Source organism: Trichechus manatus, unplaced genomic scaffold (genome assembly GCF_000243295.1).
Source record: "Trichechus manatus latirostris isolate Lorelei unplaced genomic scaffold, TriManLat1.0 scaffold00048, whole genome shotgun sequence".
NCBI classification, from domain to species: domain Eukaryota; kingdom Metazoa; phylum Chordata; class Mammalia; order Sirenia; family Trichechidae; genus Trichechus; species Trichechus manatus.
The window spans coordinates 8121455-8140166 of record NW_004443984.1 but is presented as its reverse complement, the minus strand read 5'-3'; the positions used below and the strand labels follow the sequence as shown (position 1 = coordinate 8140166).

General features: G+C 39.2%; 1 protein-coding gene across 9 annotated transcripts in view; it reads right to left on the bottom strand.

Annotated features, from left to right (window-relative positions):
* Positions 1-3439: 3439 nt before the first annotated feature.
* USP48 (ubiquitin specific peptidase 48) overlaps positions 3440-18712 on the bottom strand; it is a 106223-nt gene continuing 90950 nt past the window's right edge. For all 9 annotated transcript variants that reach the window (XM_023732123.1, XM_023732124.1, XM_004377153.3 and 6 more), the window contains 5 exons: positions 13965-14120; positions 9896-10021; positions 7743-7791; positions 5545-5571; positions 3440-4468 (listed from right to left, as the gene is read on the bottom strand). In XM_023732123.1, the coding sequence (XP_023587891.1) occupies positions 4446-4468; positions 5545-5571; positions 7743-7791; positions 9896-10021; positions 13965-14120 (381 nt within the window). In that variant the 3' untranslated portion in view covers positions 3440-4445. The remainder of the gene's footprint in view (positions 4469-5544; positions 5572-7742; positions 7792-9895; positions 10022-13964; positions 14121-18712) is intronic.

The window sequence follows — 18712 nt, the reverse complement described above, 5'->3', positions numbered from 1 at the left end:
GTACTCTGCTCTTGAAGAGTATTATTAAGTCTCAATAGGTAAATAATGAAAAACACATGATTCTCAGACCAGGCAGTAGCCTTTAAGTATTGGCCAGCCTTCTGCATTGTTCATGCTGCCTGCACAGCCCAGCCTCTGCCGCTCATGGCACCTGCTCCTGATGTTCTTGGCCATGACAATCAAAACACCGGAGGCTGCCCCTTTAGGGCAGGAACTGCCCGTCACAAAGACACAAATCTTTAACACCCATTCTAAACATGTTTTGAATATTTTTCAATATGACCCTGCAAATAAACACAGAATCAAGGTGGCTTACTGCTTGGCCATTAGCTTCATTTCCCGTACGGGCCGAGAGGAAAGATTTAACAGACTGATGGGGCACCTGTGCAGTCATCATTTTAGCCCCAAGGACTTCCAGCAAAAGATGTGTCCTGAAGTTCTCAGAGAAGGGGCTCCAGACAGCTTGGCTGTGTAGTTACAAATTTCCTCTCCTGACTTCTTGTCCTATCTAAGTGTCCAGGTGCCACAGCTGGGCAGAGATGAGTGGCCCAGTCCAAAGGGATTTTACAGACAGAGAACTGTAAGGGGCCACTCCTGCAGCTTCAGTGTGACCAGAATGCTAGGGCCAGAGCCAAGTCATTACAAAGTGACAAAGACCTTTTTGAAGATGTGCAAAAAAGAACATTCCATAGTATTTCCTCAAAAAGACTAGAGATTCTCTAATGACAAATAATAATACAAAACATTTTACCTCAACAGTATTTATTTATTACTGCGTGATCCTTAGCATGGTAGGGTAAACAAGGCAGCAATTACTGCCCTGCTTTTAGAGAAAACTAAGGCAAGGCAAAGCAAAGCAAAGCAACTTTTATTAGTTACAAGGTAAATGGTGAAATTATCTGGAACACAGGCCACCCATCTTTTAAAATTTACCCTTTCAACATCACTCCCCTACACATGCATGTGCTATCTGAACAGCTAGCAGACTCCTCAGCCCAATAAACCCAACAGCCAGCCTTGGAAAAAACCATAAAGGGAAAATGCATGGGGAGGAGAGGCTGCTTTCTGTGTTTCCCTGTTAGACTGTTTCCTTGGAGCCTACCTACAGGACTTGGCACACGGCTGTTGTTTGGTGAAATATCTGTCAAACAAAGTGGTATCATTTTACAACTGTTTATAACTTGCATCTTAATGAATAAAATAAAGACTCCGATAATGTTGATAATCAACCCCCCAAATAATACTGTTTCCCTACAATGTCTGGGGTGGTGGTGAACTGCTAGCTTTCAGGATTAGAAATGCAACTGGTGCCAAAACCCTGCACTTAAGGGAGGTGAGACAGGGTGCACTGGCACAGGGGTGAGAATCTTCTTAAAATGAAAATGCTGGCTTCTCATCTAACTCTGTTCTCGGTCCCCTGTAACACTGAACAAGCTGACCGTTAAAAGGATGTGATACTCCTCCATGATTCTGTAACAGGAAAGACAGGCTTTAATGCTCATTTCACCTCACCAGTTTGTTTAGACAGAGATAAATGATCCCAAGGGTATTTAAAACAGGTTATTCAATCTCAGCATTAGTGTCAAATATTAACCAGGGTCTGATCAACAAGTCCATGACCACAGAGACCAACCCAGTGGACAGAAAAAACAAAAACCAACTCACTCGGGATTGTGATTCCATGGAAATAAAGGGACATTCTTTTTAATTTGGCAAAAAGGTAACAGTAAATCTAAATAACAAAGTTCATTAATACACAGAAGGATACTTATATCCCCAGTGAATGAAGATATCCAAATGGCAACCTATATTTCAGGCACTGGCAACAATTTGTACCAGCATAGTATGTTGTACATATTAGTTGGCGATTAAAAAATGGTCAGAAATAATGAGAAAAAATCTCAAGCTTCATAATACCTTCTACGGGAGACTGATCTAACGTAAAATAAAAAAGTACACATGTACCACATTAAAAACCTAATGGAAAATGTCTGCACTTTAATATGGTCACAGCCCAGAAGACAATTGGACTCCATCTATTTGTAAATACAGACAAAACAAGAACCAGGCTTTACCGATTTTATATCTGTTTTCCCTGTACGAAGAGGTCAGAGTGGCAATGCAAAGCCATTAAACACACATACACATTTCTTTTTAATTCTACCTACTGTGGGGGGAAAGAGGCCGTAGCTCAGGGTTTCTCAAACTTGTAAGAGCATACGAGGGGCTGTGGGTGCAGATTCCGATTCAGGGGGTCTGGAGCCTGAGCTTCTGCATTCCTAACAAAGCTTCGCGGTATTGCTGGAGCTGCTGGGCCACGGACAACATTTTGAGGAGCACTGGTAAAAGAAGTTATCAACAGCCAGGTCAGGGCAGGAGGAAGAAAACTGCTGTGGCTCTGAGGCCAGACTCCTTGGGAATCATCTGCTCCCACTGAGCCTACCTCCACCACCACCCCCACCCATGGGCAGAGTTAATAAAGATGCCAGTAGCAACATTGGGTATCAGCCCTGAAGCCTTACAAAAAGTTGTTATTTTGTACCACTGCATAAGGAAAAAAAGACCTAAGTAACAAATTTAAAAACTGTTATCAACAGAAAATTGGGAAAAAAATATCAGATTTCTGGGGGCTGCTAGCATGTGTGTGTCCATCCCCAGAAAGAACCTCCTCTGGCCAAAAAGCTTATCTGCAGGGAAAGGAAGCTGCTTCATCAAGCACTCAGTGAACTTTTACACAAGTCTTTACCTTGGGAAAGAATAAGTTGCTTTGTGTGTTATTACTTTATGCTCCAGTATCACTTCTCTGGAGCTAAAGAAATGACTGAAACCTTACACTCAGGATTAGCTATATAGTTTCAACTCTGCGTCCTTCTCCTGTGCTGATCGCAAAGCCAGCACCACTGGTTCCTCTGTGGCTTCTCACAGGACAGTTTTCTAGAGTCCTTTGTGTAGCTCTCACTATCCCACCCAGGCTAATTAAACATTCCCTGCCTCCTCAGGGGTACAGGCTGAATACATCACACACAGGGAGGAGAACACAAACAACATGTTATAATGGTACCAAACAGCCATAATTACTCTGATAAAAAGAGCTATTCAAAAGGGATGCTGCCAAAGTTTTTCCTCAAACTGAAATTTGCCTCCCCCATGCATATTTGAGTTTAAATTTTCTGGAAAGGAGGGGGAAAAAAAGAAGCCTAGCACAAACCCAAGGCCCAAAAAAGTGTTAACACAGGAAATGCCTGCGACAGAATCTCTGCCACGAACATATACATACATATGCACTCAGCAGAGAAAACATTAAAAAAACAACAACAAAAACCCTCCAGTCTTAAGTTCCGTAAGAAAATCCTGCAATACTCTTTAAGAATATTGCTTCAGTTATTTGTTGCTAATAACAATAATCCTGAGTTGGATAAAACAGCACACCCAATCTATACACTTTAAAAAAAAAAAAAAAAAAGTGATCTAAAAGGTAGATCCTGTCAGGGCATTTTGAAAGAATGCTTTCAAAAAGAGGAGTGAGATCCAAGAAACAGTGGACTTGGAGAATGGGAGGCACAAATTTTAGGAAAAGCCTTTTGTTATCCAAATGTACTTCAGTCCAATTTATTCTTCAGATAAGGTAGTCAGATTCTCAAACGTGCAAGGTGTATCTGATTTCTCACTTTTGAATAACGGCAAGACTGGAAGAAGATGCCATCACATGTGACAAACATTCTCCATCCTTTCTCAAATGCACCAAAGCAAAAAAGCTTTTGAAGACAAAACTGAGACATAATCCCTTGCTCCCAGTAGGGAAATACACAGGTGCCCCCTCCTTTACCCAATGCTAAGAGACAGACCACCAGGCGGCGTGCAAGGCGAGTGAGCTGGAGCTGACACGGAGAGGAGTCTAAATCTGAAGACACTTTTCCACAATTAGGGCAAGTTCTTCACTTTCATGCTTTATTGAAAGTAGAATATGAATCAAAGACAGGTACTGGTAAGCAGGTTTATGTCTCTAAAGAATTACTTTTAGTTCAGAGCAGAATGTTGTCCCATCTATTGTGATACAAATCCTTTATGGACCCAATGCATCTGGTCTGAAACTTGAACAAGGAAATAGAACAGAACTTTATTCCCTCCCATGACTATAAATCTCATGGAAACATGATTTATGGTTACTGCTACTAAACTTGTTCAATCTTTACTTGCCCTGTCCCTCCCACCACCCCTCTTAAATATAAAATTTGAAACATTTCCTTCAAGTCTGATGTCCTTCAGTGCAATCTGCTTTATTTGACATAAGGCATGTGGGACAGTCACTTTTGAATGGATTTCTGCCTTTTAGAAGAGTCATGTAATGGTTTAATTCTTAAATCCACCTTTTCTTTTAATGCCCTAACATGTCAAACTCTTCTTCCCCTCTGGTCATTTCTTAGCAGTCAGCAAGTGTTCAAAGATTAATGTCCAAGTAGACCAGTACCTGGGAAAAGAAACACACGTGGAGGTACAGTTGTGAACTAAAAATTAAGAGTTAATGTATTCCATTTGCCACGAACGCATCATCAACAGGGAATATCCAATTTAATAAATGAGCACAGGAGACCCTTGATGTTGAAGAATATGGAAAAAAAAAAAAAAAAAAAAATCAGCAGACTTCAGGCTTTCAGACAAATCACATTTCTGTTGAAAGCCATGTGCTTCCTATGCATATCTTCACACAAGTTAATCAGATTTCATTGATGTTTTCATCTGATGGTCATTTTTTATAAGAAATTTTTTGTTTTGTTTAAACCACATCAGGAGTTTCTTTGCAGTGGTAACAAGTAGACGACAAAACTGTGTTGAGAGGAAGATTTTAGGCCAGTAGCTTTGGTCACTCGTTTTCTTTAGCAAAGAATCCCCAGTATTTGATTCAAACTCACGCCTCAATGAAATCACAACCTCCCATGGACCTCTGGAGGGGCCCACAAAAAAATCAAAATTGCAACAGCCCATCTATAAATGTCAAAGGTCTGTACTTGATAGATCAATAAATATTATTGCTGCTCACAACTACAGTGGCCAAGATGTGGTACAAGGCACTGTGTTTCTACCTAAAGTAATAATCCAAGAAATGTCTTTATTCTAAATAAATTCATTAAACCTTTTCACTGAACCTGATATAATTCAGTGAATTCTTCGATCCCTAATTGTTATCGGTCACACACAAACTGATGTGCTCTAAAATGGGACTGACAGGAGGAACTACAAAAAGGTTAAATATAAATCTCGAAATGCCACTAGCTAATTTCCCAATCTCCTCCCATGAAATGAGCAAGAGGAAGCAGAACGGACATCTGGCAGTAGATACTTCCAACACCCAGGCCCTATCTCAGGCCTGAGTGCTGAAAAAGATAATGAAGAAGCTTGAATAAAAAATGCATTTAACTAAAATTAATTTCAATCATGAGACTTAGATAGAATTAAATTTTAAAATCAAATTATAGCCTTCACTTTAATAGAAAATTACAGTATGACTCTGACATTCATGAACAAAACATGACAAATGTAACTTACCTTTAAACCCTTCTTCTGGCATACACACTGGGGAAAAAAAAAGAATTCTAAATTAAAAGGATTGTCGTGACAGTAATAAGATCACTTCAATGCCTAAAGACAGAAAGTTTAAAATAACTTTTAGTTACCTTACTCACCTATAATGATTACTTGTGACATTACGGATGATATTAATCCAATGACAACCTTTCTTTTTGCCTTTAGTTTTTATTTTTATCAAAGCAATGCATCTAAAAAAAAGTCAAATACTGGTAGAACAAGCTTTGTGACTAGGGCCACCATCTTGCACAACTCCAGAGGAGGGCTACAGAAAACACCGTAAATGATGCCCTCTGGAGTTGTGTAACACCCTACAGCAGCCTCTCCCCCATCTGCCCCTAATTCCACACTCGAGAAGGAGCTACTTTCGATTCTTCTAGCTGTTTCTTCTGGTATTAAATCTCTTTATTTCTAAATAACATGCTTACATTACCATCTCATAATTTTAGATAATAACAACTTTCTCAAAATAAGATACAATTTAGCTTATACCACCTTACGTACCACCTGCCTCCTAACATATCCTTCTGACACAGAAATATTTTTTGTTGTTAAACCAATCTCCAGTGGTTATATTACTCTGACTCCATTAATACTGCCCACAGCTGAGCCCCTTGGTTATAATTCTGGTCTAGTACAACTTTTTTGTCTTTCTGGGCTTGGTAACTACTGCATTATTTATGTGCTTCATTTTCTCTGTAACTATCTCCAATTCAACTGTAAATTCTTAAAGACGAGTACACCTCTTCAAGACAGTCATCTATCAACTCCACTCTTCCTGCAGACAGCCGTTCCAGAAGCCTGCATCCCAACTGCTCCAACCTGGACAGGACACGCTGCCTGCTACAGAGCTTCTGTTCGGGGATTTCCCTTCACCATCTTCTTGGGCATCTTCTTCTGTGCTGGATCCCTTCTTTTCTGGTTCCAATGTTGACTTCCTTCTTGAGTTACTCTCTTGTTTGAGAAGAGCACATCCTTATGTGCTCTTGATAAACGATGCACGAGAAAATTTTGTGCACATTGCTCCATTATCCTGTCTTGCTGACTCCTCACCCTATAAATGTGATTCGTTTTCTCTCCACCTCTTTAGATGCTTTTAGGTTCTTATTCCTAGTTTTTCACTCACTGTTATCAGTCCCCTGGTACAATCATTTTGTATTTCCATGAATTCTTTTCTGTTCTCCAAATATTCCTTTTATACAGGCGTTAGCTATTGTTTGCTCTTTTTTAAATAAATTATTTGTAGAAGTTTTTAAGTTTTCTTATGCTTCCTGCACTATTTTCCTCTGGGTTGCTTTTTTTCAGTTTTTTGGTGGACATCTCTCATTTCATGTTCTCATTCCTCAACTGCCCAGGGATCTTGGCCTGCCCATTTCTAACTATTTAAGGGTGAGGTACTAAAAAGATGCCCGAAAGCTCTGTTCATTGGGTATTGGTGGGCTTCACTAAAGACAGCCTGGGAGATCAACCAGCATTTAAAAATTTGCAGTCTATTATCTTAAATTAACCAGTTTCCTCAGAGAGGAGTCCCCTACTCTCCTGTCTAGGAGGTTATGAGGCTGGTTGCCAGCATTTTAACAAAGGGTACTTAACAGGCCTCATTCCCACTTTTCTAGTTTAATTTCTTCAAGGAGTTTTTTAAAATGGTCAATGACCAGCACAGACTCTAGCCGTCCGTCTAAAGTACAAGTTGGGAAGGAGTGACAATTGTGATGGGAGGGGTGTGAGGGTCTGTGGGCTAGAGAGCTGTCTAACTGCTTCTTACACAGTTTTTCAACCAAGCTTCCTGGGTTTAGGCTTACACTTCATTCCCACTTTCAGAGGTACCTGGTGTCTCCAATTCCTGTGGCCATCTGGGGCTCTGATATCTGAATTAGCTTTGTCTTGCTGATCTCTTCCATCTGCAGATTTACATTTATTTCAGTTTCCTCAGGTTAGCCAAATACTACTCTTCCTCTCTGCTTTCCACATCCTAAAATTTTGTGGACACCTCCCTACTCTTTGTACGATCTTTTAAGACCAATAATGTAAGATTCTACCTTAACAGCATGTAGAAGCTTTTTTCAAGGTTGAAGGTAAAAGCACTGTAGATTAAAGTTTCAGTATCTACCATTCCACCTCCTTCTAACAGTTCAATCCTAAAACAAGTTCATCTTTACCTTGCATGACATCATCCATTGCAGCATAATCTGCAATTGGTTCATCAGCCTAGAAAACAAATGAAGACAATTCAAAACCACAAGGGAGTGGGAGCTAGGAGGAAGAGCATGGCAGATACTCATCACACTGAAGGCTGGGCCACGGTTCAAATACTGATATTGCTACAAGATACAAACACTAACAATGTCCAGCAGAGAACCCAGCTCAAGTCACAGCAAGAACACGGGCTCCTCACCCTGCAGGCTGCATGTTGTGTGTGGCATTGTTTTCCCGCTCCTAAAAACACCTTTAGCTATGGAAATGTTTAGATACCCTGAGGTTACTAAAAACAGATTTAATTAATATGAGTTAAGATGCTAGTGGTGGGAGGGAGAGTTAGGCAGAAGTAAAAAAGTTAGATTGGCCCTCTGAAAATACCAGTTGGGTGAAAAATAAATTTTTCTTCCACCTCACTGTGCATAAAGAACTAAATATCCATTTCCTTCCTAGGGCAGAAGCCAGTACTGAGTCAGAGTTTATGGCGAGATTACCTGCAAGGGCCAAGAGGCCAATGACCAGCACAGATTCTAGCTGTGCATCCAAAGTACAACCCTTTTAATACAGGCCATTTCTAGGATTTTACACAGAATCATTAGGATCCAGCAATTCAACAGGTTCTCAAAATCATTTCACAGAATGTACTGTTGCAAAAGAAGCACAAAGTGAACAGGGGGAGGGGTAGGTGTTGGGGTGAGTGGCATGCATACATGTGTAGGGGCAGATATGGGTCTACTTCATCATTTCCAGGCCTTAATTTTATCATATCAGAATTAGAGCTCTAGGGAATAAAAAGCACAGATTTCACATTTCAAACACCTGAAAAATTACTCTACCACATGACGCAGTGGTGTTTGGCACACTGGGATCTTTCTGGCCACCAAGAAACAAAAGAGGCAAAGGGAAGTGGTGAAATTAGGCCCTTAGGGAGGGTAGGGCTGGGTTAATGAGGCTGGTTCAATGACTCTTTTTCTCTGCAACTTCTCAGAAGCCCCCACCTTCCGAAATACCTTCCACTTCTACTAAATCCATTCTTCCGAAGGCCAATTTCCATACCGTGGACAAGAATCCCATTAAGCCAACTGAAAAGATTTTGACTGTTTTGACAGAGCCTCATGTTTTATTCTTGTCTCCTTGCTTGATTAGCTGGTACTTTTGAGCCAGGAGGAGAAGACAGGATGCTTTAATAGGAGAAGTATTGTTAAAATAATTCTCCTCATCCAGAAGTTAGCGAGGAGGTTGATGAGGCCTTGAAGAGCCAGTAAGCAAAGACCAGGGGGTTTTCAGATTTTTGTTAAAATACAAGATCTAGGTTTTAAAGTATAAAATATGTTATGAGAGTTACTATCACATATGTATGCATCCTCAATCCATTTCAAAGTAAGCTGCAGGCATCAGTATCATCAGTGTGGTTTTAATAAATGTCCAACTAGTTTAAACAAAAAAAAAGACACCAAAGAAACTTTACAGTCTAAGACCAGGTGACCCAGCTGGTCCAATGAGGTTGTCCCTGGGACTGATAAGTCAATCCTCAGGACTCAGCGGGGTGTGGCCCAACATCACCACCCTTTCTTTCCCTGAAGGTAATGAAAAATAGATTTGTATCTGGAGAAGACTGGGGCTCCTTGCTGTTGAAAACCAAACAGGAGAATCAGGTTCAGGACTTAGCGGGTGGGTGAGGGGCATTTCTACATCATACTGTCTCAACAGGGAACAGAAATGATGATGATGATGACAATAAAAAGAATGATGATGATGATATAACCTGACCTCATAAGGGCACAGATACTGAGCTAGGCGATCTAGGATAAGGGCTTAGAAGAAGCCTCCACCTTCGCCTTCTTAGGATATAGGCAATTGTTGACGTCATGGCGTCACTGCAGCCTACTGTGACACACAAGAAGAAGACCCAATGATGTCTTGACCTCCTCGAAGTCTCTTGAGGCTTGACCAGAGCTCAGTAACGACAGGCCAGCAAAACTCCACCGGAGTCGATTATCACTACACCCTGCAGAGGACCCGGGGCATCCTTAAATCACCATTCCGTGTGGTTCACACTTCGGTGTGTATCAGCAAAAATCTTCTAGAGTTCCTCAAGTAAGCAGCTGTTACTTACCTTTAACAAAATGACAGATTCAGGAATGACGCCAAGGGTGCCAAGGGTGGCACAGTCATCACTTAAAATTTTTCCATCAATTGACAAATTCTGGTCAAAAGGAGCAACTGAAAACGCATGCATGATCTGTGCCAATATAAAAGAAATAAAGTTTGCATAAAGCAAAATACTGAGACCTACACCCTATTTGACTAAATAATGCATGGAGTCTTTTAATAAAAAATTAAAAAAAGGCTTCAGAATACAAAAGATACTACTGTTTTCAGTCTGCCCGCTTGTTACATTCCCAGAGACTATAATCCTAATATATCTGTGCACGTCCTTAGGAGGTCTGGTAGAGAATTAGGAAACAATTATACACAGATTCTTTTTTTCTGTATCTTACCACCTCCCCCAAGGGTGGGGAGGTGCGGAAATCAAGCTGACAGTTACTCTGGTTATATGGTGCAGGTAAGGTCAGCACCATCACTCCCACCATCTCCAGGCCCCACATCCTTTAATAAATACGTCAAGTCTAAATTCTTTCTTAAGATCATCTTTAAACTAATCAGCAGTCTATTTGGATTTTTCTCCCTTTTGTTTTTATGCTTTTAGCAAGCAGCCCGTAATACATAATTCAGTCCTATTCTTAGACTGAGTCTTCTAAGAACCAAAATACAAATTTCTGCAGGGCAGGAACTTTTATACTCCACCCCAGTTCTGGCTAAGGTGATAAAAATTAAATATACTTAGAATAACTGTTATTTATGTATAACACTGAAATTTTTTTTTTTACATTTAGAAAATTTTTTTGTTTTTAATCTCATCATTTCCAGGTAGTAATTACCTCTGGGGGGCAAGCCAGCACAAGTTAGGCTCAGATAGGCACACAAAGGTACCTTCAATGATACTGTTCTAATTTTTAACGTACAGGGCTAGTTGAAGAGTATTTATCTTATTATGCTTCATAACTTAGTTGCATATTCATTGAACATATTCTATTGCATGTATCTTGTATTATACCAACATCCATGATGTTATGGGAAAACCATTCTACCCTTTTCTACACTCTACTCTTCAGATCTGGGAAGACAAGATGAGGCTAGCAAAGCAGCCCTGATGCAACTGTGTGTATAACAAGGCCCAAGAGCTTTACAAGCTGGGGAGACTGGGACTAGAAACACGATTTTAATAACGGCATACAGATAAACAAGGACAACACTGGCTTCTTCCTTAACTGTTGGGTCAGAATCTTATCTGGACTTCTCAAATGGACAACAGGCCCAGAGAAACAAGCATGGATTGATTAAACAGGGATCTGTGGCTAACGATGCAAAGTACACTGGCATCATTCATGATCTGCCTTGAAAGCAATAAGCCCATTTCTGTTGAACAAGAAGTACTGGTCAGATAGTTCTACCAAAAACAGCTCAGCACACAGGCATTAAACAGAGGCAACCAGTCCCGGGTTAGCTAAAAGGACCCAAGAAGAAGAAAGCAGAGTCACTGTGGAAGTGTCTGATGTTAACTTAATGTGGGCAATGTCAGAGCTGCTTGATGGTAGGAATACTTGTTCACTTCCCTAAATGCTAAATGTCTTTGCACTACCTTATGGGATTGGACAAACAGCAAATATCTCAAGACATGAGTATGACTGCTCAGGGGCTGATGACAAGAACATTTAAATTCATTCAAAATGTAATGAAGCTTTTATTAAGAAGCTACTATGTGTCAAGTATTGTGGTAGGTGCTAGAAATATAAAAGTGAATAATCCCACTTAAGAGGGGTTCACAGGAGTGGGGAAAAATAAAGTATTGAAGATGGTGGCAGAAGGTTATGTACAGGATCTAATGGGTACACAAAGAAAGGAAGAGTCAGTCCTACAATAGTGGCTAACACAGGTTTCGTAGACGTGGTGCTAGGGAAGATGAACACGTATTTGCTAGTGAGGAGAAGATAACGCTTCAGAATGAGGGAACAGGCCAACTGAAGGTATGGAGACCTGTGGTACAATCCCTAGTAAACCTCAGAGGCTTCCAGAACGCCTGAGTATAATGAACGTTACTTAGTATGTTTAACGAGTGGGTGCAGCATTCCTGATCTATGGAGCATAACAGAAACGATGAAAACCCTGTTCCTGAAGGTGAGCTGCTCCTTGCAGCTCACCATGGAGGGTGGGACTGAGAAAAGAAAATGTGAGAGCAATGGTCTCAACTGCAGCCATTTTAACCTCTGCACCAAAATTTCCTCCTCTCTAAGGCAGAGAATACTACCCACTTAAAACCTGTATTTGGGAAAACGAAATAATAACAATTAAACATGGAGAATCTTCTGATAAAGACGAATAAATTGTACTTCATTTAGTTTATGGCATCATAGCTTGGATGAATAATAATTAGGTGAAGCAAGTTTGTTAAGGTTTCAAGCAACTGTGTATGGATGTTTCTAAAATCAGAACATATACAGTTTTGCAAAGGCTGTCATCCTATTAACTTGGGAATGTAGTATTACCTAGAGGAAAAGCTCCACCAAACATAAAAAATGCATTACACACTTTGAAAAAAAATCACCCACCACCACCAAGGATCCCATTTAGGCCCATCACAAACTCCAATGCTATTCAGGCTGCTAAGCTACCACCACCACTGAGCAGCGAGGGGAAAATTACATTTTGTTGCCCTTTCTTTTGACTCTGTTTGGATCACAGTGATGCTTGAAGCAAGAATGGGAGATGAAAGGAAGGACACTGCAAAGGGCCCATTCAAGGAGAGCATATCTGGGGGCTTCATTTGAACAGCTGCTGCTTTACAGCAGCTCATTCGTGCAGGTAACATGCACCCAGATGGAGAGGTTACTTCTGCAGACTTATGATTTATTCTTCAAAAATGGCAGTCCATAATAAAAGCAGCATAGGCTTTTCAAAATGTCTTCATCCACAGGGGCTCTTTCTGTAATTCAAAGGTTTTGAATGTTCGAGGTTTACCACTGACAGGCAGAAAGCCAGTGATAAAAAACAAGCTTTCTCAGATGTAAAAAATACAATGATGGAGTAAAGATATTATGTCAACACGTTTATTTTCTGAGCCGTGGGTTCACCCAAGGGAAACATTGTTCCCAGGACAATCTGGAACACATAACTCCCTCAAAGGAAGCCTGTACTTTTGCTTCAGTTGTAATGATAAATATCAGCGACAAGAAAAATGCTTAACCAGTAAACTATGCCACATAAAAGTAGCAAAGGGGGGAGTTCAGATTAGGGGCCAGATTTTTTTAGAGACATCTTGAATTTATCTGCTCCTTTTGCCTAAGCTTTAAGCATTGCAATGCTCACTTACAGTACTTCAGTACTGATACCAAGAAATAACAATATCATGAGTATTTTCATAATATCTCCATTACAGTCACCGAACGATTTGCAAAGAAAGCAACGAGTGCTTTTAGTGGGATAGAGAGAGCATGATCTAAAATGAACTTTTATAACAACTTGGAAAACACCACTGTATAAAGAGAGGTGGAGGTAATTTATAAATCCATCAAGTGGATTTATCTGCCACCAAAAATATTGTGATAAAAAGAATTTCTGACTCATCCAAGTGAATCAGCTATCAAGGGGCTGCTTTTATCTATTCTTAAATCTCAAAGCAGATTCTGGTAACAGGCTCAAATACCTATTAAGTGGTCAAAGAAAAACATACAGCACAAGGTGAGAGAACAAGTATCCTGAAACAACCTCAACATGTGACAAATTAAATGGTTCTCAATGTTTCTCATTATTAGAAAGCTACTCAGAGCTTGCTCAAGTTTTCAGAACCAAAAAAACACTTTCATCTTCACAGAGAGATTCTTGGCTGTTTTTGAAAATGTTAATTCTTTTTATAGAAGGAGTTATTATAATTTTTGGGCCCTGCAGGGATTATTCTGAAATTTTAAAAAGCCCTCTCTCAATGGCTTAATACTATGAGCAGACAGGTGTTAAAAGGTCAACCCTGAAAGAAAACACAGATAAACGTATATAAACAGAAAGCAGGAATTCATGAAGGCCCTCATTAAGTCCAGAGCACACTTGAAGAAATGCTGTATTTTCCTTACCTGAATTTTTAATTCCTTTAATGTCTGATTAGCAGAAACGAGAAGTGCTTTCTCACCACGAACTTTTCTATGTCTCATACTTCGTCGAATAACTTGCTTTTGATAGGCTATATAATTTTGATGGGATATCTTTTGCCGCTTTGTTCCTCCATTGCTCTGTAAATAAAGATTCAAAACAAAGAAAGAGTGAAATTATCCACAGTGTGACCCCTTGCTCATAAAGTTCATCATGTAAACACAAGCTACTTACTTAATGGTCCCTTAACCACTAGAAATTCAATGTAAACAATGAGTAGGAACTTGCCAGAGGTCCTTTGCAGGCTCACACAAAATTGAAAAAAGAATGAGTGATACATACTTCTAATTGCACGTAAACACCAAGATTTAAAATATCATGATTTTTAAAAAGACATTTAAAAGTAAAATGTCAAGTTTAATGTTAAATCAGAAAATACATGTGATAAACTGAAAAAATTCAAGGTTACTAAATTTAATTTATGAACAGCCTGAATTCTCATTTATTTGTTTTAAATCTTTTCTTCTTTTTTTGAGAATGACACGGAAGCTAAGTAAAAACTGCTGAGAACTTTAAAATGAAAGATAGTACCTTAAACTAAAAACAGGATGAGACATATGCCTCGTCATGACAATGTCATACACAGCTTCCCCTATGAAGTACTCTTGCAAAAAATGTTAAACCTGAATCTAATCATTTAGACCCAATATCCAATTTACAGAAAATATAGGGGATAGAGGAATAAGTTAAAATAAAAAACCTAACACAACTAGATGGTGTCCGGCTACCACCACCGACTGCTCTGACAGGGATTACAATAGAGGGTCCCTGACAGAGCTGGAGAAAAATGTAGAACAAAATTCTAACCTACAAAAAAAGACCAGACTTACTAGTCTGACACACTGGAGAAACCCCGAGAGTATGGTCCCTGGATACCCTTTTAACTCAGTACTGAAGTCACTACTGAGGTCTACCCTTCAGCCAAAGATTAGACAGGCCCATAAAACAGAACAAGACTAAATGAGCACACTAGCGCAGGGGCAAGGAGGACGAGAAGGCAAGAGGGGACTCCTGTAAGGTGGTAATGGGGAACCCAAGGTGGACAAGAGGAGTGTTGATATGTCGTGGGGTTGGCAACCAATGTCACAAAACAATACGTGTATTAATTGCTTAATGAGAAACTAATTTGCACTGTAAATCTTCATCTAAAGTACAATTAAAAAAAGAAATAAAAACAAAAAACATAAGAAGGTAAACAGTCAAAGCCTGAATGTGGGACAATCTTTAAAGAATCAGACTGGTCTCTAAGTCAATGTCAATAAGGGAAAAAATGGGAGTGGGGAGGTAGGATAACTGTTCTAGATTATAATAATCTTTAGACTTTAGTGGTGGCAAAACAACGCATACCTTGACTGCATATTGGTTTGAGGAAAAAATTTAAGACATACTTGGGATAACTGGAAAAATTTGGATATGAGTACATTAGGGAAGTTTTATTAATTTTCTTATTTATCAGCACAGTATTGGTGTTATAAAGCCAGTCTATTTCTAGAATATGCTGGCTTATCCTATTTAGGGGTAAAATGTCATGATGGTCACAATTTACCTAAAAATAGTTCAGCAAAAAAGCACACACATATCTACAAGCACATGCATATACAGTACTAGTCTTTTACATTTTTGTACTAAAAAGTAAGAAAAAAAATAGGTGTAAGAGTCAAATGTCCTTCTACGATACTACTATAAACACCTCAAATAAGGGTCAATAGTCAAGGTTCTTCTGCTAACCAGGTCAGGGAATGAAAGAAGCAGGATTTAAAAATTATTTTTTCTTGGGGTGGTTCTACTCTGTCACATAGGGTCACTATGAGTCGGAATCGACTGGACGGCACACAGGAAAAGAAACAGGATAAAGACGGACATAAAATTTCAACGTCCAAAATGTCTTGCTTTCTTTCTTCCCACTTCTGGAAGGCAGGGCATTATCTGAGGAAATTAGGAGGAAATACGTTTTCCATTTCCTTATAGCAGGATTTTAAGTGTTGATTATCTTACAAGATTTGTTTGATGACCATAGCTTTATAGCTTTAACTTTTTATTACAGCATAATATTAAAAAAAAAAAAAAAAGTACCTACCATTTAAAAAAAAAAAGGTTTTCTCTTGTTTAATAAAATCTGGATGAGGTAATCCCAAGGCCCTGGCTCTGGCTCTGTAGCTATCACTGGGTGTCAGCTGTACACAAGCAGAGTGGTTTAGGGATCATTATGACACAGGTGCCATACACTCATTACCAACAGAGCTCCACAGATTTATAAAGAAGAGGATCAGGACACAAACACAGAAGCGCATTGGTTCAGGGTGACATCCATTGGCTAGGCACAGCACAAGGTTAGGTTCAGCTCTAGCCCTGAGTCTAAATAGATACACAGCTGATTCTAAGATCCATACAAAAGAAGTTAAGTGAACACAGGGCTTAGGGGTTCAAAACAATCAGGAGACGACGAAACCTTTTTCTTGACTGTTGAAAGAAAAGTCAATTCCACAATTAGGAATATAAGGAAAAATATAACAAAATATAATTTTAGACTAGAAATATAAAACATAACCTAAAAAAAGCCCTGGGCATCAGGCAAGATGCATTTTTTAATGACTGATTTTAAATGGGTCTAAAAGCTTTTTAAAAAATCCATAGTATTTAAATCCCACTTAACTGACAAAAACAAGCCCAATGGTTTTACAAGGCTTTCAATTACCTAAGTGATACCCAATACTGGGTACATCATTAACCTAAATTTTAGATAAAGTCAGAGGAACTGGGTTGATCTAGCTTAGAGAAAGAGGGGAAAGGGGATTTGTTCACCTCCATTAAGGACAAGCAGAAATGCATCATTTTTTATTACAGGGATTTAGAACAGCAATTACAGAAGCTATCTATGGACTGAGATACTGTAACATATAACAAAGAAAAGGTGTGAGGCACCCTTAATTGAAAAGGCTTGACATTCTTCAGGGACCATCTACTTTTTTCTAGAGAAGGAAGGTTAGCCTTGAGATCTTTAGTGGGCCAAAAATATTAAAAATGTTCTATAGTATTTATAACATCTCATCAAGGAGAAGGAAGACAGAAGAAAATTATAAAGTATAAAAAATAATTACAGCATAAAAAGCAGTGTTTCCCAACATTCACTATCATATTGATAAATGTGAAATGTTTGTCATCCACAACTGAGGAGTAATTCACATCCACTTTCTAAAGGCTGGTGTGGTTATGACCACAATAAATAAAAACTAGATGTTCAAAAAAATTAACCTCCTCAAATCTAAATCACTTTAAAATGCAGAGTTTTATAAATAACCCTTAGGCTGAAATGCAAAGCCTAAAATAACAGAAATTAATGACAATAAGAACCTATATATGAAGCTTAACAAATTTACAAAGTTTACCAGAAGAACAGAGAATAAAATGGTGACAACAGGCAAGAAAAGATTTGAAAAAAAAAACAAAAAAAGGCATTCTCGAATGATTATTAAACCATACCACACAGCTGTAGGAGCCCTGGTAGCACAGTGGTTAAGATCTCAGCTGCTAACGAAAAGGTCGGCAGTTCGAATCCACCAGCCGCTCCTTAGAAACTCTACTGAGCAATTCTACTTTGTCCTATAGGCTTGCTGTGAGTCAGAATCGACTAGACAGCAACGAGTTTTTTTGGTTTTACAAAGCTGTAATAATTAAAATAACACGGTACTGCCCCCAGGCAGATGAATGACAGAGAACGGAGTCCTGAATCAAGGTAGGTATGCGTAGCTCCTGTGTACACGGACACCGGACACGGACACCGGACACGGACACGGACACGGACACACGGACACACGGACACACACACACACACACACGGACACGGACACGGACACACGGACACACACACACGAATATTATACAGGCAGTCCCTGACTTACGATGGGGTTCTGTTCTGATGACTCCATCATAAGTTGGTTCTGATGTAAGCTGAATCTTTTTTTTTTTTTAAGTCTTCATTATTGCCTTTTATTATCAGTATCTTTATAAATCCAATCTTTGTCTTTGGGGGTTTGGCATGAGAATGAAAACATCCGCAAATTACATGCTGCAACACTGTATGTAGTACCTATTACTAACAATAAGATGTACCCAAAAAAAGATGGTTGTTTTAAGTGTAATTCGTTGTAATTCAAATGTATTGTAAGTCAGAGACTACCTGTATGCTTATTTTTAATGTATCAAAAAAGCAAACACACTAGTTTGTAGATCTGTGGCTTGGAAGATGGACTGTACGTGGAGATGGCAACATGAAAAAGAGTTGGCTACAGGGAGAAGGCAGCAGGCAAAGTTAGGTCTGCAAGCTCCTATTATCTGATTTATTATATAATCTCAAAAAGCACTACAATGCTGACTGACTGAAATACGAACTTGGCAGGATGATTTTAACACAAAAGCTACTGATCACTGTTGGCAGGGTAGTGTGTAGAACTGCAGAGTTTTGTTCTTTCATGAGCGATTCAAAGTTAACGTTTTAAGAGATCCTATAAGCCATGGAAAACAAATGAGGTTTCTTCCATGTTGATGTATTCCTTTACACAAGCTGGGAAACGGCGTGTAACATTTATCTCAGGGAGACCAAGACTGAAGTCAAGAGGGTTTTCAGACTTTCCTAATCAATGTTGAAAATGAAGCAACAGCATCAGTCCTTACA